Here is a 20,568-nt window from a genome sequence, read left to right on the forward strand (position 1 = left end):
GTGTGGGGGGGAAGGGGGGGGGGGGGTCTTTTTGGTTTACTGAAACAAAACAGACGCATGTTGAGTGGATTCCAAAGCAGCTCTGGGAAACAAGCTCAAGGAAAAATGAAACGATTTCATCACCCGTCGTGTTAGCGGCCCCTTGCCGTGTCGTCCCTGTGGTTGTGAGGCGGGCCGCTGTTTTGAGAGAACCTGCGCGTGTGTGTGTGTGTGCCTGCAGACGGAGCTGGACAACATCTCAACGCTGCTCGAGGACGCCGAGAAGAAGGGAATCAAGCTGGCCAAGGACTCTGCCAGCCTGGAGGGTCAGCTGCAGGACACTCAGGTGAGACGCCACCTACTGGGAGGTAGACGTCTTCGCCAGATCGTCACCCTCACTGTCCACCGGTTTCCACCTAGTACCTCAAACCGCGGCTCGTTCCGTTACGCTTCGACGCAAGGTTGAAGAGTAGTGCTGTGACTACTACTGAACTGGTGTGTGTGTGTGTGTGTGTGTGTGTGTGTGTGTGTGTGTGTGTGTGTGTGTGTGTGTGTGTGTGTGTGTGTGTGTGTGTGTGTGTGTGTGTGTGTGTGTGTGTGTGCGTGCGTGCGTGTATGTGTGTGTGTGTGTGTGCGTGCGAGCAGGAGCTGCTCCAGGAGGAGACCCGTCAGAAGCTGAACCTGAGCGGGCGCATCCGTCAGCTGGAGGAGGACAAGAGCACCCTGCAGGAGCAGCAGGAGGAGGACGAGGAGGCGCGCAAGAACCTGGAGAAGCAGCTGCACAGCCTGCAGGCCCAGGTCAGGAACACTCACTCACATATACCCAGATACATATACCCAGATACATATACCCAGACACATATACCCAGATACATATACCCAGACACATATACCCAGATACATATACCCAGACACATATACCCAGACACATATACCCATATAGATCCCCCATACGGAGTCAGTTGTGTTTTTGTAATAACCCTGACGAGAAGTGAAAAAGTGCAAAAATGCTTTAAGAAATATCGAAAGAAAAGGATGAAGACAATTTGTGGCTAAATTGCACTTTCACACTGTCGCCTAAGTACAGAAGACAAAAAAAATGTATATAGTAGACGATATTCATGTATAAGAAATATCCAGGGCCTCAGATTTCTGCACAGTACTGTAGATGGGACATTTACACGTTTAACCCTCGTTTCTGTTTCCGACTTCCATCCAGCTCTTTGAAACCAAGAAGAAGCTGGACGAGGACGTGGGGGCGCTGGAGGGCCTGGAGGAGGTGAAGAGGAGGCTGCAGAAGGACATGGAGCTGACGGGCCAGCGCCTGGAGGAGAAGGCCTCGGCCTTCGACAAGATGGAGAAGACCAAGAACCGCCTGCAGCAGGAGCTGGACGACCTGACGGTGGACCTGGACCACCAGCGGCAGATCGTCTCCAACCTGGAGAAGAAGCAGAAGAAGTTCGACCAGGTAGGCGCTGGTTTGGTCTACAAACCTGCAGAGCCTCGAAAGATACCCGCGAATCATTCGACCTGGAGTTAGTACTTTGTGCTGTCTGCTCCACCGAGTAACCTGCAGCTTTGAAATAAAACCTGACCTAAGCGTACACAAAGTTTGTTCTTTAACCCCCCTCACCTGCTTGTGTCTTCCCTAGATGCTGGCCGAGGAGAAGACCATCTCGGCCCGCTACGCCGAGGAGCGTGACCGTGCCGAGGTCGAGGCCCGGGAGAAGGACACCAAGGCCCTGTCCATGGCCCGGGCCCTGGAAGAGACCCTGGAGGCCAAGGAGGAGCTGGAGAGGTTCAACAAGCAGCTCCGCACCGAGATGGAGGACCTGATGAGCTCCAAGGACGACGTGGGCAAGAGTGTGAGTCCTGCCCCCGCAGTGAAGGGTGGAGGGGGGTTACGTCAACGTGGGGTTTTACGTCAGTGCCATGTGGCGTTCCTCTGGCCGTCTTGATCACAAAGTGATCACTGCAGATGTAAAAAAAAAAAAAAAAAAGAAGAAGAAGAAGAAAAGCGCTGATTCCAATTTGTGAAGTTTCCTTTCTTTAATTACCAGACCATTGGGTGGGTGGGCGGGTGGACGGATAGAGAGCGAGTGAGTTTTGATTTTGTGTCTCGAGCCGTTCGCTCCACGTTTTGCTGACCCCCCCCCCCCCCCGCGCGCGCGGGTCGTGCCTCTCCCGACAGGTCCACGAGCTGGAGAAGTCCAAGCGCACCCTGGACCAGCAGCTGGAGGAGATGAAGACCCAGCTGGAGGAGCTGGAGGACGAGCTGCAGGCCACGGAGGACGCCAAGCTGCGTCTGGAGGTCAACATGCAGGCCATGAAGGCCCAGTTCGACAGGGACCTGCAGGCCCGGGACGAACAGGGAGAGGAGAAGAAGAGAGCCCTGGTCAAGCAGGTGGGCCGCTGGTCGGAGGGCGGGACATGCCTAAGAACACAGAGTCAATGACACTTTGATTAAAACCCCAGACATGGATTAAGCCTAGTATTAAAGTAAAACAACAGTTCAATGAAGATCTCCATTGAATAAAGGTTTTCGTTTAAGAAAATAGGCCTAAATGTTATACGATTATAGTTGGATATTCGTTTACGTTTATTTACTTTTCTTGATGTGCTCCGAATCCTTGCACCCCGATTGAAATACTTTCTTACTATTATTGAAATACTTTCTTACTATTAGCGTAATAGCATTCTCGAAAAACCATCACGCAATGAACCTCCGTCTGACCTTGGATCACTTCTTCGTCCGTCCGTCCGTCCCCCCAGGTGCGGGAGATGGAGGCGGAGCTGGAGGACGAGAGGAAGCAGAGGGCCCTGGCCGTGGCCGCCAAGAAGAAGCTGGAGATGGACCTGAAGGAGCTGGAGGCCCAGGTGGAGGCCGCCAACAAGGCCCGGGATGAGGCCATCAAGCAGCTCAAGAAGCTCCAGGTTAGAGCCCCGCTCCACAAGCCACCAGCTGTATAGTACCATGCTCCTCCACAGGAAGAGGGGGGAGTGACGGGGTGGCTGCTGGCCTGTGTGTGCTTGTCCAGGCCCAGATGAAGGACTACCAGAGGGAGCTGGAGGAGGCCAGGGCCTCCAGAGATGAGATCTTCACCCAGTCCAAGGAGAATGAGAAGAAGCTGAAGGGCCTGGAGGCTGAGATCCTCCAGCTGACTGAGGTCAACGTCCACATTTACCATAACACACACACACACAGAGACCTTAGTGTAATGAGCTGGATGTTGATCTCGGATGGTGTAGACCTTATTTGACTTCCTTTGTGTGTATGTGTGTGTATGTGTGTATGTGTGTGTGTGTGTTCAGGACCTGGCGGCTTCAGAGAGGGCCCGTCGCCACGCTGAGCAGGAGAGGGACGAGCTGGCCGATGAGATCTCCAACAGCGCATCTGGAAAGTGGGTGTGGCCTTCTACGTTTCACAACCCTTTTTTTTTTTATCACGAATGTTTTTTTTCTTCATAAAAGAACATGCCTAACAGGGAAGTATCTGGCCATGGTGCAATTCAACAATAGCCCTTCAGGGTTTCCATGGTGCCCTTCAGGGTTTCCATGGTGCCCTTTAGGGTTTCCAAAGTGCTCTTCAGGGTTTCCATGGTGCCCTTCAGGGTTTCCATGGTGCCCTTCAGGGTTTCCATGGTGCCCTTCAGGGTTTCCCGCACTTTTCAGTTAAGGCGGCCACCTAAGCAACACACACCTTTACTACGTCGTTCCCAAAAATTATATATTTTATTATTTTTAAATAGCGATATCTGCCGTTGTCCTGTTTTCCCCCTTCCATTCCAAGCCGTAACCAACGCCAGTCTCGCTTCTCTACAGAACGGTCGCTCGCTTCCCCGGTCTGACGGCAAACCCCACCCTACCACCTTTAACTAACCTATTTTCTGCGGGACACTCTGCCCTTAGTTGCCTTATCATGGTGTATTATGATGTGTCGTTATCATGTGCTGTCTGGAGTTGAGGATTCCCATGGGTCTGTGACGAGGTCTGTGACTGAGGTTTGAGCCCTGCGTGTGTGTCGTCCCAGGTCGGCCCTGCTGGATGAGAAAAGGAGGCTGGAGGCTCGCATCTCCCAGATGGAGGAGGAGCTGGAGGAGGAGCAGGGCAACATGGAGCTGCTCAACGACCGCTTCCGCAAGACCGCCATGCAGGTCCGTGCAGGCGGCTGCACTCCACACTGTGCAACACACACACACACGCGTCCTGGATATGCAGATTTGACCCTCCTGTCCTCTCACCCTGCCCCCACGATCCCTCCCCGCCCCCCAGGTGGACACCCTGAACACGGAGCTGGCCGGCGAGCGCAGCGCCGCCCAGAAGAGCGAGAACGCCCGTCAGCAGATGGAGAGGCAGAACAAGGAGCTGAAGGCCAAGCTGGGCGAGCTGGAGGGAGCCGTCAAGTCCAAGTTCAAGGCGGCCATCAGCGCCCTGGAGGCCAAGATCCTGCAGCTGGAGGAGCAGTTGGAGCAGGAGGCCAAGTAAGAAACACACGCACACACACACACGCTACACACTACAGTGCACAAACCCACCACACACACCCCCACCACACACATGAATCCCCCACAGCAAGCCACGCGCCCACATGAGAGCTATAACACACAACAAGGGATTTACGAGTTCACAAATATCATGATGTTTTACGGAGGCTGGAACCAGTAGCTGGCTGGTGGACCAGAATTTAGAGGCATTCTGGAGTCCTCATTGGGTCCTAGGGTATACTGTGGACCCGAGTGGATGAATGTTCATTTAGCAGACGCTCTTATCCAGAGCGACTTACAGCAAGTAAGGTGATGTGTCTTGCCCAAGGACACAACGTAATTATGCACGGCGGGGAATCGAACCTGCAACCCTCTCATTACTAGCCCAATTCCCTAACCGCTCAGCCACCTGACTCCTCAGTGGGGTATCTGTAACTACAACACTGTTCAGCCACCCAGCTAACAACAGTGCCTTGTTGTGAACACCAGTCACAACCCAGGGAGTATTGACTCAGTGATTAATGGCTTTGCTCTTTCCTGATGCTCATTTGAGCGTCTCTGCGAGGCGCTGAGTCATGCTTGACCCCCTATCCCTCTCCCACCGCACAGGGAGAGAGCGGCGGCCAATAAGATCGTCCGACGCACCGAGAAAAAACTGAAGGAGGTGGTGATGCAGGTGGAGGACGAGCGTCGCCATGCCGACCAGTACAAGGAGCAGGTGAGTGGAGGCCTCCTGTGTGTGGCTGTTCCGGAAATAGCCGGCTTTAAATAACTGCTCCAGCGTACAGAAGTGGAAATGGATGACATCGAGATCTCTCCATTTTTCCCTCCCAGATATTGAGTATTGTTAGATTAGTCCTGGCTCAGCAACTTTCTCTTTATCACCCTCTCTCTCTCTCTCTCTCTCTCTCTCTCTTTGTGTCTCTCTGTGTCTCTCTTTGTGTCTCTCTCTGTGTCTCTCTCTCTCTGTGTCTCTCTCTGTGTTTGGCCTTTTTTTGTTCCACATTTATATTTGTATTGAGATCTCCCTCTCTCTCTCCCCCCCCCCCCCCAGATGGAGAAGGCCACCTCCCGTCTGAAGCAGCTGAAGAGGCAGCTGGAGGAGGCGGAGGAGGAGGCCACGAGGGCCAACGCCTCCCGCAGGAAGCTGCAGAGGGAGCTGGACGACGCCACCGAGGCCAGCGAGGGGCTGACGCGCGAAGTCAACTCCCTGAAGAACCGCCTCAGGTGAGGGGAGCCGGGCCCTTGGGGGGGGCGGGGGGGGGGGGATCCTGGGGGGGGCTGGATCCTGGGGGGGGCTGGATCCTGGGGGTGGCTGGATCCTGGGGGGGGGCTGGATCCTGGGGGGGGCTGGCTCTATGGACACAGCCTGGTGATGGCTCCCCGGGACTCTTGGATAGAGTCTGGACAATCGGGCTGTTATCCATTAGATTAATCCATCTGGTGTACTTAACAACTTTTAGGAGCAAAAATGTTTGTGGAAAGACTCATAAGAAAATGAATTCAATGACCATCATTTTATTAATTGTAAATGACCACAAAAACGACATCATTCGAAGTCTACCGATGCACCATGCGTTTTGTGATGTGTGATGCCTAACATAGCATGCAAAATGTCAGTGTACTGGCTGTATTTCCTGAGTGTGTGTGTGTCCCCTCTCAGGCGTGGCGGCCCCGTCAGCTTCTCCTCCGGACGCACGGGTCGCAGGAACCTCCAGATCGAGGGCGCCTCCGGGGACGTGTCCGAAGACGACGCCGACAGCCGCGCCAGCGACCTGAACGAGACGCAAGCCTCCAACGTCGAATAGCTCCTCCCCCCTCCCCCCTACCTAACCCTAACCTGTCTATATACACACACCCAGCTAGCTGCCTCCCCACCCAGTCTACCCACCCCACCACTAGCCTCCCCACCCCGTTACCTTGCCTATCTACCCAGGCACCTACCAGTCTGCCTGGCAGCATGCACCTCAGAGCTCCCCAGCCCTCTACACCACCAAGCCCCTCTTCCTCTCCAGGGAGGGTCAACGCTGCCTTACTCTGTCCACCCCGCCTGGCCTGCCTCTGGGCCACACGCTCCCCGCCATCCAAGAGCCACGTCCCCTCCATATAGCCACCTCCCTCCCCCAGGCTTGGGAGTATTATGAGCTCTGCTAAACAAGAAAGTATAGGGTACAAGTGATTTTTTTCTGTCTCTCTCTCCTACTCGTTACATGAACGAAGCGCTCGTCGGTGGGCGTGGGAATGCAGGAGGGTGTTGGTTCCGCTCCCGGCCGCGCGACGACTACAAGGAGAAACTCTCACTTACGCTTGTTGTCTTTTTGCTAACCGACGACTACGACGTGTCACTTTGTAAAGCCACGTTCCTCCCCCCCCCACCACCCCCCCAACACATACCCACCCCTCCACTAGCAGCAGTTAGGCCTCATCACTCTAGTGTCCCCCCCCCCTCTCCCTCCTCCCAGGATAGCCCGCCCCCCCTGACGACAGGGTCGCCTCCCGCCCATGGAACTCTCCAAGCTGCCCCTTCACTGCACGAGCCTCTCTCTCCAACATGCACACTGCTGGTGTCGCTCCCACATAGACACTACGACGACGGAGCTGTGCCCCCGTGGACGTCAGAAGAAGAAAAGTAGAACAAGGACTGGAAAAATGTATTACTGTGAAGAAAACAAAAGAAGCCTTCTCTCTCTCTCTCGCTCTCTCTTTCTCTCTCGCTCTCTCTCTCTCTCCAAGGCGTCTAGTCCCGACGTGTTAGAAGAGCTTTGAGGTGCGCTGGGAAACAGATAAGGTCCCTGAGGTATCCAGTCTGTTTTTCTTCTTTTTTTTATATATATATATAATTTTCTGTGTGTGCGTGTGTGTGTTTTGACTCATCGGAACACTTGTTGATGTATGGTATAGATGGGATCTATGCTTCGATGGTTATTGGTGCTGGAAACTGCACAGAACTGCACAACACAATGGATCTCTGTACCTGGGACTCCTCACTCTGGTAGTGTCCCCATAATGTACAGGTCGTACATTCGATTTCACTTGATAAGGGCCTATACAATAATACAAATTATAATTTAAAAAAGTTCGGGTGCAGAGATAAGGTACCACCCACAGAAAGGAGGCGTCGTCGTTTTCCTACACAAGTGTGTCTGTGCCACAGTTTGGGACCGCCCCACTCCCCTCTCTCCAGCCCCCCAGCCCCGTCTCTGTCGAACGTCCCACTAACAGACACGCCCTCATCAACACTCAGCTAGACATTCCTGGACATGGCAACCATCTACTGGAAATGGCACCATCTTGGTCCTCTACAACCAGGAAGACACTACAGTCCCTGGAGATATTTAAACTCGCTAGGAAACAAGCTTCAATATCCCAATTCCTCAACCTCCACCTCTGGTTTCTTTCGATAACCTGGTGTCGTTGAAATGGATCGCGAGTTGGAGACGAGTGACTCGAATCCGATTCCATGTCAGTTGTAATATGTTTCTTTAAAGTGCCTTAGACACTAAAGAAGAGCATACGTGGACTATACATGGGTGTACGCCCGTATAAAACAAGTACAAACACACGCGTGGACAGTATTATATTGTGTTGGGGGGGAAAACCCAACCAGGAAAAAGAGCACTACTTAAACTCTTGTGTATTTGAATTTGCTTTTTCAGATCATATCCAGTGCGTTGTTCGTACATCCCATTCCTAGTCACCTTCCCTAGGTAGAGCGTGGGTCAGAAATCAGTGTTAAAAACTAGCGACATGAGATGTGGAGCCTTCTGCTTAGCCCCCCCCATCCCCGTCGAGCAAGAAGTGATTTCATTTGGTTAAAAGCTTTAACATCCATGAGTCTAGTTAACTCTTTACTTTTTATCATCCTCAAAACTGGCTGTTAACAACCAGCCATGTCAACTGCAAATACTCCCATTTTATTCCTTGTATACCTTGTATTTCTAGACAGTGATTTTTTTTGTAAAAGACAAATAAAGCATATTCATTGTAGCGTGTGTGGTTTGTGTGGTTTGTTCCAAGCTGTGCAGCGATTTGAACGTTGACTGCAGTCGTAAAGAGCAAGAAAACATGGCAGTCATACTGAAACCTCCTCCCATTTTTATTTCATAATTGACACACAAAAATAATCTACAAAAAGGAGACCGAATTAAGTAACCAGTTACCATGAAATGTCATGTTTAATCCTCCCCCAAAATGTCACCCCCTGCTCCAGTCACAGAAAAGAAAATTCAATTCTTCACCATGACATCCTGACAGGACACAGACGAAACACTCATGGGTACATTTTAAAGAGAATGTCAGAATACACACACACACACACACACACACACACACACACACACACACACACACACACACACACACACACACACACACACACACACACACACACACACACACACACACACACACACACACACACACACACAAATACACCCCATCTAATGCTAAGGAACTCTTTGGGGCCATTCCTGGTGTGGTTGGTCAGACAAACAGCTGTTAGAGGGAAACTGGACAGACACTGGAAAAGGAAATGGAACGAGGGAATGGAAGAACGGTATTGAGAGGTATTCGGCAGAGGGAAAGGTATTAAGGTTGAGAAGTAGTCGTACATAAATACACAAACATTCACAACTCCCAGAAATACACTGACAGTTGGGTAGAGGTTGAAAGCCAAGCGACGACTTGCACTTTTGCATTGAGCATTTATAGTCCTGCATAGTTCTTTAAAACTTACAAACTAAGGCGTTGTGTTATATTGAGTTTTGAGTTGTTTGACTTGAAAAGCAAAACAAAAAATATATATAAAATTAAAAATTCAAGTAGGCTACAGTCTCACATTTCTCCCCTCTCTCACAGCCCCACTCATCTTTCCGGAAGCAAAACCTGCTTCACATTTCAAGTGTTTTTTTGTTTTTTTTTATACCAGAAAAGGTCCAGTGTAATGTACAGCACCAAAGACACACTGAGCAAGAGAGGGGAAAACACTCACATTCACCCACACCAAGAAGGGAATATGCTCTCTCTCTCACACACACTCGTAGCACAGACTGACCTGGGAAGAAAATACAGTATATTTTATATGTTTATGTACATACACCCATTCAATCAATCCCATCCATTCACACACACTGCTAAACTTTTTTTTTTTTTTTGTCCCTGTGTAAATTACAAATAATTTATCAATATTCATATTAGCTACTACCTTTAACAGTCATTGTGGGAGCAGAGGTGACTTTAAACAGTACAACTCTATAGACAATGATTCCCTATGTTGAGTCTACAGGTGTCTCCACATCGAGAGGGAGTCTTGAACACCAAAAACAAAAAATTATTCATATTCAATCTGGGTTTTTACTGCAAGAACAAACAAACAAAAAAGTCAAATCATTTCCACTTTGACTTAAATACAAGTAACATTACGTGTAGCGTCCTCCTGTTCTCGATCTCACGTTCCACAGTGATCAAGGTCGGTCATGTAAACATGTTGACGAAAACAAAACAAAATTAAAAGAATAGTTTTCATTGTTAACCCCAATGTCCTGTGTCCATACCCGATAATTAAAAGTTACAATTAAATTAATCAATGTCATAGTGAGAGCAAATTGATTCTTCAGGTCCTTTCCAAAGTGGTGGGATTGAGGCTCCTCCCACACAGCTTGTTACATCATCGTGATCCTGTCAATCAAAGTGATCCTAGTGGTGGATGTCTCCAGGGAGGCGGTGATGTCACCAGGCTGGTCTCTCCATCCTCCTATCTTATTGGTCAGTGGGACTTCCTCTTCATGTCTCCACCCTGGCTTTGGTTCGCATCTGTGTGGGAGGACAGAGTTATCCGTTACACAGGGACAGTGTGTGGGAGGACAGAGTTATCCATCACACAGGGACAGTGTGCAGGAGGACAGAGTTATCCGTTACACAGGGACAGTGTGTGGGAGGACAGAGTTATCTGTTACACAGGGACAGTGTGTAGGAGGACAGAGTTATCCGTTACACTGGGACAGTGTGTGGGAGGACAGAGTTATCCGTTACACAGGGACAGTGTGTGGGAGGACAGTTATCCATCACACAGGGACAGTGTATGGGAGGACAGAGTTATCCATCACACAGGGACAGTGTGCAGGAGGACAGAGTTATCCGTTACACAGGGACAGTGTGTGGGAGGACAGTTATCCATCACACAGGGACAGTGTATGGGAGGACAGAGTTATCCATCACACAGGGACAGTGTGCAGGAGGACAGAGTTATCTGTTACACAGGGACAGTGTGTGGGAGGACAGAGTTATCCGTCACACAGGGACAATGTGCGGGAGGACAGAGTTATCCGTCACACAGGGACAGTGTGCAGGAGGACAGTTATCCGGTCACACAGGGACAGTGTGTGGGAGGACAGAGTTATCCGTTACACAGGGACAGTGTGTGGGAGGACAGAGTTATCCGTCACACAGGGACAGTGTGCGGGAGGACAGAGTTATCCGTTACACAGGGACAGTGTGTGGGAGGACAGTTATCCATTAGACAGGGACAGTGTGTGGGAGGACAGTTATCCGTTAGACAGGGACAGTGTGTGGGAGGACAGTTATCCGTTACACAGGGACAGTGTGTGGGAGGACAGTTATCCGTTACACAGGGACAGTGTGTGGGAGGACAGTTATCCGTTAGACAGGGACAGTGTGTGGGAGGACAGTTATCCGTTACACAAGGACAGTGTGTGGGAGGACAGTTATCCGTTACACAGGGACAGTGTGTGGGAGGACAGTTATCCGTTAGACAGGGACAGTGTGTGGGAGGGGGAGGAGGGGCATGTTCTGGTGTGGAGAGAAACACAAATGCCGACGACCACTTATTCCGAGTCAGGGTGGCAGGTTTGCGAGACGGACGCGACGAAGAGGGGCGACGAGTAAACCAGATGCTGAACAACAAGACGTATGGAGGGAGGGAGGAGTGTTTACCTGAGAAAGCAAGCTGCAAGTGGGGAGGTAGTGCAGGCTGTGACCCTGACTGGAGACTCTTATACAGTTCTGAGGAGAGATGGAGGGAGGGATGAGAGGTATGGAGGGACAACAGGTATGTTTCAAGTGTACAGATGGGGGTAGAGGTGAATGGAGGAAAGGGAAGAGAGAGCATGGAAGTGAAGAACAGTGAGCGCAGCGTAACAGCAGAGAAAGAGGGGAACGGGATTGGGAGACAGGGGATGGATGGAAGGGTGAAAGATGGGGTGAAAGAACGAGACCGGGCAGTGAGAGGGGTACAGTGAGAAAAGAGCCTTGTTGGCACATTGAAACTTGAGCCGTTCCACCCCAGTATGGTTACATCACATTGACGACACAACAACACACCACACAGACACACATAGGGGCTAAAAAGCCCGCTAGACTACACTCTTTTGCAAAAACGATAAAAATGTCCATCGTTTTTCTTAGCGACAATCAAATAAAATGTAATACCTCGTATAGACTTTTCACTTAATGGTTTTCCGATATAATTCCTGCCACAGAGGGGGGGGGGGGGGGGGGGGGGGGGGGGGGGGGGGGGGTGGGGGGGGGGGGGGGGGAAGCGGCATGTTGGGTGGCTTGGGCGGCACGCTGACTCACCCATGAGCTCGCTCTGTGCCAGGGCGGCGTATCCTGAGTTGGCGCCACTGGCCCCCGGCACCCCGGGGGGGCTGAAGTTAAGCAGCGAGGGGAACTGGAAGGGCAGCGACACGGGCACTAGGCCCCCCAGCATCCCGAAGCCCAGGGGCAGGGAGGGGGGGCTGCCCAGCAGGGTGCCGCCTGCTGAAGACACCTGCAGAGATGGAGGGAGGGCAACGGGGGGGGGGTGGACAATTTGGAGTTAAATACGAACGAAAATAAACAACTTGATTGTAGAAGTCCCTTCACTCTCCCGTGGGTTGACTGACCTGTGACAGGTGAGAGGTAACAGGAGGCGTGGCCAGGGTTCCCGTCAGCGCCCGACTGCCGACGGATTTGCTGCCCTGGCCGGCTCCGCCCGCCGCCCTCTGCCTCTGCTGCCCGTGGCCGCCGGAGGGGGAGGGGCTACCGGCCGGCGACATGCCCATGGGGCTGCTGCTGCTGCTGGCGTTGGCTCCACCGCTGCTGACCGACGGAGCCTTCTGACCCCCGGCGAAGCTGTAGATCCCCCCGGCCCCGCCCTTGGCCTGGCCCCCGCCCGGCACGCTGAAGGGGGGCCGGAAGCCCGAGGCCTTGGGGGACTGGTACTGGTGCTGCCCGGCCATCATCTGGGGGAGGGACAGGCCGTGGGAGGGGGAGGAGGAGGGGGGGGAGGGAGAGGAGGAGGGCGGGGGGGTGGGGGCCGGGGGCCGGGGCGTGAGCTTGATGATCGGCGAGCTGCTGCTGTGGGAGGACTTGGTGAGCGTGGCCTGCATGGGCGTGATGAAGTTGGACTGGTGGTGGGGGTGGTGGTGGTGAGCGTGGGCGGGGAGCCCCTTGGCCTGAGGGTGGGAGGAGGAGGAGGCGGAGGCGGCGGGAGAGGAGGAGGGCGAGGAGGAAGAGGGGAGGCCGAAGGACTGGGCGCCGGGGTGGGAGTTGGCGCGGGACTGCGGGGAGGAGGAGGGGGGCAGGGCCCCCATGTGGCCACCGTTGCTGCTGCCGATGCCGCCAGCTTTGGCGGCGCTCTTGGCCAATCCCGACACGGCCATGCCCGACGCCACCTTGCCCACCCCTGGGGAGGCGAAGCCCTTCTGGTGGGGGGGCAGCAGGGGCGACGCCGTGGGGGGCGGGCGGGGCTTGGGCGGGGAGGGGGACGGTGGGGGGTGGAGTTTACTCCCTCCGGCCAGCACGCCCGTCCGGTGGGAGGCCGTCGCCACGCCCACGTGCCTCTGCGCCTGCCCCATAAGCCCCGCCCCTTTCATCAAGCCGTATGCGTCCCCGCCCCGGACCGTCAGCGCCTGGCCCGTCTGGAGGCGCGCCATCGAGGACACGGAGGGCGAGGCGGACGCCGCCGCCGCTGCCGTCGTCATGGCGACCATGGCGGAGGAGACGGAGTTGGCCAGGGACATGGCCACCAGGGGGGGGGTCTCCATCTTGGAGAGGGAATGCTGCGCGGAGGGGTAGTGGGGCGCCACCGAGGGCGGGGAGGAGGCGGGGACCTGGAGGGGCGGCGGGGAGAGGGGGCTGTCCCCGGGGCCCAGGCCCTTGGCAGCGTTGCTGAGCAGGGCCAGGGCGTGGGAGATGGAGTCCAGCGAGGGCGCCGTCAGGTCCTCGTCCAGGGAGTCCGACAGGCAGATGGGCTCCGAGGGGCAGGCGGGCGAGGAGGAGGAGAGGGGCAGGCGGACGACAGCCCCCGCCATGGAGGAGGGCAGGGAGGGAGGGGTGGCGGTGGGGAGCCTCTGGATCCACGGGCCCTCCTGGAGACGCAGCACAGTTAATACTGCTCCGACAACAGACACGACATGCTGGTTCACGACCAGCAGCACAACCCTGGGTGAGGAAAATGGCTGCCACTCACCTTGGCTTTGGCCTTTGGACCGGGGACCATCCTCTTCTTAGCTCTGGGGAGAGAAACAAACATGTTTAATAATACTTTCCCCTGGGAGTTAGTGCCAAAAGCTAAAAAAATTCAAATCAAAACGATAGGTGTTGTTTGAAGGGGGTGGGTGGGGGAAGGGGTGTAGCACTTACAGGTTGCCAGTGAGGTGACTGTGTACTGCACGGCTCTCCTTGAACAGCATCCTGACAAGATGGACGACAGCGTTACACAATCTGTACTGAAGTGGTGACACACGCACATCCACTTGACAGCCAAAGGTCAAACTATTCCAAAACATGCGCGGTGAAACAGACACGAAAACACACACACACACACAGGAGTCAACCAACCTGGCCTGCATCCAGCCCTTGGGCCACAGTGGTTTGACTTCATTCTCCATGAAGGCCTTGAGGTAATCCTCCACCGACAGAGAGCACTGGGCCTCCAGCTCGTAGCAGCTCAGCTTCACACGCACCAGGTTACACAGCAGGCCCCTGCACACACACACACACACACAGGAGGTGAGGAAATGAGAGTTGACCTCAAACAACACCTCCGTAACGACTTTTTGACTGAAGAGACGTGAGGTTACCTGAGCTTGTCGTCCCAGACAAACTTCTTCCTGGGACCCATGACCCTCTTGCCTGGCTTCTCCTCGTCCTCCTCCTCCCCAGAACCGTTCTTCTCCACCTCCTCAGACTGCTGCCTAGGAGACGCACACACACTTAAGTCAAGTACCCTGTGTTTTACCTCCAGAAGAGAAACCCTCTTACTCTTAAGTGCCGAGGACAGAGGCAGCACATGGTTCTGTTTGTACACCACCGTGATAAGAGAAGCTCACTTTTACTGAGGAACCACTGGAGAGAAAGAAAAGATGTCTGATTTGCTCAGTGGGAACCCTAGTATTGAAACAGCTGTGTGTGTGTTCTTACTTGGCAGCCTTGGCCATGCAGTCCATGTTGTATTTCTGGATCTGCTCGGGCATCACACTGCACACGGCCAGCTTCAGCTTCAGCAGGGGCGTCCGCAGACGGTCATCCTGAGGCGGGCGGAGAGAGAGACAAAATATGAGTTAAAAAAAAAAAAAGACACAGAAAGAACCAAAAGCAAGAAGAAGAAGAAAGACACGAGGAGAGAAGAAGAAAGCGAGCAAGGAAGGGCGAGCCCCAACGACGTCACCTGGATGTTGAGGCTCAGCTTCTTCAGGCGTTTGAGCAGGGCCTCCTTGTTGCAGGGCACAAAGGCCTCCATGTGGGAGTAGACCTGCGAGCGCACCGCCACGGGCTGCTCCTGAACCTGCAGCTCAATACTGGAGGGAGAGGGGGGGGGGGGGGAGAGAGGAAGAGAGAAAGGGAGGTAGAGAGAGAGGGGGAGGGGGGAGAGGGATGGAAAAGAGAGAGAAATAAAGAGAAGGGTGTGAGAGAGAGAGAGAGAGAGAGAGAGAGAGAGAGAGAGAGAGAGAGAAAGAGAGAGAGAGAGAGAGAGAGAGAGAGAGAGAGAGAGAGAGAGGATATATTCAGACGGAGAGAGTAGAGGGGGATGAAGGGAGAGAGAGATGCAGAGAGATTACAAGCCGTTTCACACCTACAGCTGGGCAGAAGAGGAAGAGTTTGAGGGGGAAAACTGGTTGTTCAAAAGGAGGCCAAACTCACTCGAGCAAGATGTTATTCATATCCAGGGTGAAGAATTTCTTCCTGCCTTCTTGATCAAACTGCCGCGATGCCTGAGGGGAGAAATGGTTGAGTCAGCATACCAGTAGCACACTCCATACTGGGCCACACACACACAGACACACACCCCTAAGGCATTTTGTGTCAAGTCTCTGAAAGCCTCCATCTTTTCTCTTGCTCCATTTTGTCCGATTCTCTCATGCACTTTAGGCCTCTTTCAGCTGCTGCCCTCTCTACCTTTCCTGTCCTGAGGCGGTCTCACCATACCTCCAACCCTGTCAAGGATCAATTACCAAGGCATTCTGGGTGGCCTCCTTCCAAATCACGAAACCTTATGAAAACCTTATTATTATTTTATTTTTTTAAACGTCACAACCTACACACATCTACTGGCTGCATGTGAGCGGTTGTAAAATCTTCTCAAGTCAGCCAAACAGGCCAGAGCGCCGTGGATGATACATGGGTGTTGTCGACCAACTCACCGCCCGTAGGTCCTCGATCCGTTTGGTGAGGGGAGGAGGCAGGCCGTCCGGGAGGGGAGGGGGGGATAGGAGGCCCGCTGAGACTCCCAGTCCCCTTCCCAGACCCCCTCCTCCCACCTTCGGCCCAGGAACTCCAACTCCCAGCAGGCCGTTCTCTCTCGCCGACGAGTGAGGCGCACTCGAGTCCAGCAGGCCAAAGTCCAGGTCGCCTAGGAGGTCCTGCAGCTCCTTCTCGTTGGCCGAGCCCAGCAGTGACATCATGGCAGGGTCGGCGGTCAGGTCGGCCAGCGAGACGTCGTTGGCGGCGTTGCCGTGCATGTGGGAGTTCGCTAGCATGTTGTTGGCGCGGGGGGCGTTGGCCAAGCCGCCTGCCAGGCCAGGGTGCACCGCGCTGGGGTTGACCTTCCGCAGCTCCTCCTTCTCCCGGGTGAAGCGACGTAGCATCGCCGCCAGGCACAACGAGTCCTTCATCAGTTTCTTCCTCTTCTTCTTCTCTGGCCGGTGGATGTTGTGAGACGACACTCTGCAGGAGGGGGGGGGGGGGGGCGGGGGGGGGAGGCAGGCAGGCAGAAAGGAGAGGCAGGACACAGAGGGAGGAGAGAAAAGGAGGACATGAGTGGCCGAAATCAAAAGAGCAGTCAATCATTAGCCGTGTTATCTTGTATAACGTGGCAAAGCCTTTCAAGCAATACAGGGTGAATATGGCTGATAATAGCCCATGCTATTTTTGGGTGGGAGGTCTTTAGGATTAGGGGGGGGGCGGGTGTGAATGGCAGTGGAGACAGTGATTAGCCAATGAGAGCGTGTCTAATGGACTCATTGTGTGGTAGAGAGGCCTGTCTGTCATAACACCAGGCAGCCATTCTGTGTCATGGAGGACAAGCATGCAGAATCCTATGCACTTAGCTAAGCACCGGGAAGATATGCACTGCAAATAGACTAGATAAGGTGAAGTATGAAAAACGTGTGGCATTTCAATCAAACAATAATGAAAAAATGTACTTTCAAACCTGCCTTCGCATTTAAGGAAAGCTCTTGCAGAAACGGTGCTTATAAAGTTAGCCACGGCAGTTGCACACGTCACTGTTCCCAAGGACTTTCAGTAATAAACGAACGTAGCTTCTCGACACACGGAATCGTGTCGGTTTAGAAATACTGTCTCAATAACATTTCAAGTGTTTACTTTTTTGGACACCTTGATGAAGGTGTAAAATGTCAACAACAACAAAGAAACAGTGTAGCCAGACAGGCGGGCCCCAGGCTGTCATCTCACCCTTGCTTGGGCACTCGGTTCTTCCTCGGCTTCTTCTCCTCCAGGCTGTTCCCTTCTTTTCTCTTCCGTCTCTTGATCACTTGCTCCTCGCCATCCTTGAGTTTCTGCTGAAAGGCCGGATAGAACAGAAGAGCAAATGATTCATTCGCAAAAACACATCCCACCGCAGGATGCGACTTCAAAACAGTTTGGCCGCGTCGGCTGGAACGGACCCAAAGAATAAGTGCTCCACTCGACACCTCCTTGCAGGTAGGCTGGTCCTACGTACACAATGACTCCCCTCTACAGTTATTCACTTAGCGGACGCTGAGTCCGTCACCAAGCGACGTGCGACTGCCGCACGCGGTGAGCTACGCTTGGCTGCGCCGACTAACAGTCTCTCTCTGGGGGGTGGGGGGGGGGGGGCGTCTTACCCGGGGTTCGCCGTCCTTGGCCCCGTCTTCACCCTCGTCCTCCGAGGTGGCGCGGAACTGCAGCGTGCCCGTGTTGATGTAGAACCCTCCCAGCTTGGTGGTCAGGGAAGCGGGCACCAGCTCATCGTACTGTCACGGGAGGGGCAGCGGTTAGCGAGTGTCAAGCGGAGCTCAGACTCTGAATACAGAGTGAGCGTCCTCACAGCTAAAACAACGTGGCTCTGTGTGGATGACGAGGGTCGCCAAGGACAAGAGGCAGTTGGGGAGGCAAAGCGCTCTCAAACATCCCGGACCGGGGTCTTAACCCTGTCGCACTCCGTGTTAAATCACTGGGATATAATCAGGTACATCAGATATTCATAATCATCAGTCATTATAAACAGACGTAAGAAGTGCGAAGATGCACAGTTGGATATATACAGTATATTATACGGAATTAAAGTTGAGTGGATGAAAGTATTACATCGCTGAGGCAAGAACGCTCGTTCATTAATGGCAGCCTTAAGCGTTATTGAGTTGAATTTGGTTTAAAGGAGGATGGAGCACAGAGGTAGAGAGGTTGAGAAGGGAATACTGACTGCTTCCGAGTTGTCTATGAAGGGATCAGTCTCGTCGTAGCCAAAGCCTATGTCTATCAGATCCTGCATCCTATCCTTCCTCTTCTTCTTCCCCGCATTCCCCTGGGTCAAAGATAGACAACGGTTAAAAGTTTGGTCGTAAAACTGGTAGTATGCCACAACAGTCATACTGACTTTGTGCTAATTCCCTACTGAAAAAAAGATGCAATTGGCTGAGATGGTGCCACCTGAACTTACATATTTGCTTTCAAACTTTTTAGCCATGGCTTCGACCTGCAGTCTGTCTTTCTCATCGTCGTTAAAAGGGTCGTTAGGGTCGAGTACAGGGGCAGGGACAGGGGCAGGGGCGATACTAGGGGGGGTCTTCTTTGCCTGGGGGTAGGGAGTGAAAGCGAATGAAAAAAGAAATTCAGCCAATAATATGACCCGTAAACTATAAACAATGCACTGCTTATCAAAGCACAACGCAACATTACGTCAAAGTGATGTTTTTGTATTAAATGTAAAGCTACTTAACCATGCGGCATGGCAATATCAGATGTAGCCCCTTTTAGCATTGAAATTGCTACATTCTTCATTACTTAATATTACTGCTATTGACATTTTGACACATACTTTAAATCATCATAGTAAAGTGTTCTAATAATTGTATGCATATATCATACAAATCAATCAGCAGAGACGGGGTGGCTTGATCTCATAACATTTACATAAATCCCCATTCCCCGACCAGCTACATCCTGGTACTTCCGTCCCACTCCATCAGCGGCAGTGATCTCCTATCTATCACCCATAGACAACGGAGTGAACTGCACTATGTGGCATTTTCTAGTGCTGTAATGGCTGTGTGTGTATGTGTGTGTGTAGGCTTGGTAAGTTAAAAACCCATAGGAAACAGGTAGCTCCATAAGCTTGATCACGCAACGAGCAAACGGCCTCACATCTCACGTGCAGTTGGAGAGTTGCAACTTGGCCAAGCTACTGTGGATGACTGAATGAATGGAAGAACTGGGGTCTTTTGTGTTAAGTCCATGAATGGTCATTTTGCCACCACGCTAGTCCGAGGGAGCACAAGGTGCACTTCCCCCTAGTCAGCAGTGACAAGCACACACTACCAAATGCAATAAAAATATGACTCTCGACTTGGCCTAGCACACTGTAGGGTCATACCTGAATATTTTGGATGAGTTCGCTGTAATTGAACTCGGCAGACGATTGATCGCTGGGCTCGGACAGAGAAAGGTTCAATCGCACAGTAATCTTCTTTGCTTCAGCCTTGTCCCTGTCGCCAGCTTTGCCGAAAAGACCACCATCTCCTGCCCCGGTCGCTATGGTGTCGGCCTCCGCATCTTCATCTAAGTTGATGTCGGCCTCATCATCCAACCGGCGTTTCCTAGAATCCGAGGCTGATCCAGCAGCGAAGGCCGAGAGGGTGACAAATTGTACTTTTCTCGGTTCGGCCATTTGGATGAGCTGCCTGCCTGAACCTCGCTCCGGACAGACAGCGACAGCGCGAGCTACTTCGCGAAACTACTTCAAATTGGCGAATTCAAGGGTGTTCCGCCAAGATGCAAAGGCTATTTAGTGCCTAGTAAGATGTAAGGGGGCCTCCGCAACATACGAATACAATTTCAGGGGATAAGATGGTCGGGGAAAAGTTGTTTTTTTCCGTAGCTACTTGCATCCTCAATTGCTATGGGACCGAGACATTCACAGGAGCCATCTTGGATTTCGGGAGTAAATAAAATATCAGACGGAGGTCACTGGGCCTGCGCGAACATCTACAACGGAAGCAGCGTGAGTTTAGGGGGGTTGGCGTATCCAATCAGAAAATTCCCTATTTTAAAGCCCGCCTCTATCACAACAGGCGATAATAAGAAAATCGTAAGGTGGTCCTATTATTATGACCTTTACAAGAATGTCTGAATGCGGTAAACAGACTTCCGAACAATTAAAAGTCTGTCACACTTGGATTGAGTGAATATATAGTCGGTCAGTTATTAGGGAAAGAGGAATCCTTTATGATGCTAATCTTTGCCTGTCTATTCAGTGAGATGGGCTAAAATGCTGAATTGTGCGTTCCTCAACAATGACCTACCACAAACACCATTCCAAACGGAAACAAGCCCTACACTTTAGAATGGTTGAGCATTCGACATCCGATTAAGACATTGTCTACCACAAACACTGAAGACCACC

At 52.6% G+C, this 20,568-nt stretch overlaps 2 protein-coding genes across 4 annotated transcripts in view; one reads left to right on the top strand and one right to left on the bottom strand.

Moving 5' to 3' along the window:
- Positions 1 to 8,450, top strand: part of myh10 (myosin, heavy chain 10, non-muscle) — a 52,907-nt gene extending 44,457 nt beyond the window's left edge. For both annotated transcript variants that reach the window (XM_047043522.1, XM_047043523.1), the window contains 13 exons: positions 221 to 325; positions 625 to 777; positions 1,199 to 1,447; positions 1,632 to 1,844; positions 2,171 to 2,383; positions 2,752 to 2,913; positions 3,018 to 3,146; positions 3,292 to 3,380; positions 4,010 to 4,133; positions 4,252 to 4,460; positions 5,073 to 5,181; positions 5,518 to 5,690; positions 6,127 to 8,450. In XM_047043522.1, coding sequence (XP_046899478.1) covers positions 221 to 325; positions 625 to 777; positions 1,199 to 1,447; positions 1,632 to 1,844; positions 2,171 to 2,383; positions 2,752 to 2,913; positions 3,018 to 3,146; positions 3,292 to 3,380; positions 4,010 to 4,133; positions 4,252 to 4,460; positions 5,073 to 5,181; positions 5,518 to 5,690; positions 6,127 to 6,271 — 2,073 coding nt within the window. In that variant the 3' untranslated portion in view covers positions 6,272 to 8,450. The remainder of the gene's footprint in view (positions 1 to 220; positions 326 to 624; positions 778 to 1,198; positions 1,448 to 1,631; positions 1,845 to 2,170; positions 2,384 to 2,751; positions 2,914 to 3,017; positions 3,147 to 3,291; positions 3,381 to 4,009; positions 4,134 to 4,251; positions 4,461 to 5,072; positions 5,182 to 5,517; positions 5,691 to 6,126) is intronic.
- A 102-nt stretch (positions 8,451 to 8,552) lies between these two features.
- Positions 8,553 to 20,299, bottom strand: ubn2a (ubinuclein 2a). Of its 2 annotated transcripts, none has more exons than XM_047043530.1 (17): positions 19,540 to 20,299; positions 18,607 to 18,741; positions 18,370 to 18,471; positions 17,792 to 17,920; positions 17,379 to 17,482; positions 16,106 to 16,628; positions 15,606 to 15,676; positions 15,133 to 15,262; positions 14,886 to 14,992; positions 14,546 to 14,659; positions 14,304 to 14,447; positions 14,106 to 14,156; positions 13,933 to 13,975; positions 12,365 to 13,831; positions 12,057 to 12,249; positions 11,415 to 11,483; positions 8,553 to 10,274 (listed from the first exon to the last, which is right to left on the bottom strand). In XM_047043530.1, exons 1-17 carry the CDS (start codon positions 19,831 to 19,833, stop codon positions 10,228 to 10,230), a joined length of 3,723 nt encoding a protein of 1,240 aa, XP_046899486.1. In that variant the 5' UTR covers positions 19,834 to 20,299; the 3' UTR covers positions 8,553 to 10,227. The 2 variants fall into 2 exon arrangements, with proteins under 2 accessions (XP_046899486.1, XP_046899485.1); XM_047043529.1 differs by having other exon boundaries at positions 17,379 to 17,485; positions 19,540 to 20,298.
- Between the last annotated feature and the right edge of the window lie 269 nt (positions 20,300 to 20,568).

The sequence above is a fragment of the Hypomesus transpacificus genome, chromosome 21 (genome assembly GCF_021917145.1).
Source record: "Hypomesus transpacificus isolate Combined female chromosome 21, fHypTra1, whole genome shotgun sequence".
NCBI classification, from domain to species: domain Eukaryota; kingdom Metazoa; phylum Chordata; class Actinopteri; order Osmeriformes; family Osmeridae; genus Hypomesus; species Hypomesus transpacificus.

Coding starts and splice junctions, on each gene's coding strand:
- ubn2a (XM_047043529.1), bottom strand. CDS start 19,833: ATGGCCGAACCGAGAAAAGTACAATTTGTCACCCTCTCGGCCTTCGCT. Junction 17,486..17,791: donor CCAAGGACGGCGAACCCCGG/GTAAGACGCCCC, acceptor CCGGCCTTTCAG/CAGAAACTCAAGGATGGCGA. Junction 12,250..12,364: donor TTACCTCTCACCTGTCACAG/GTCAGTCAACCC, acceptor CCATCTCTGCAG/GTGTCTTCAGCAGGCGGCAC.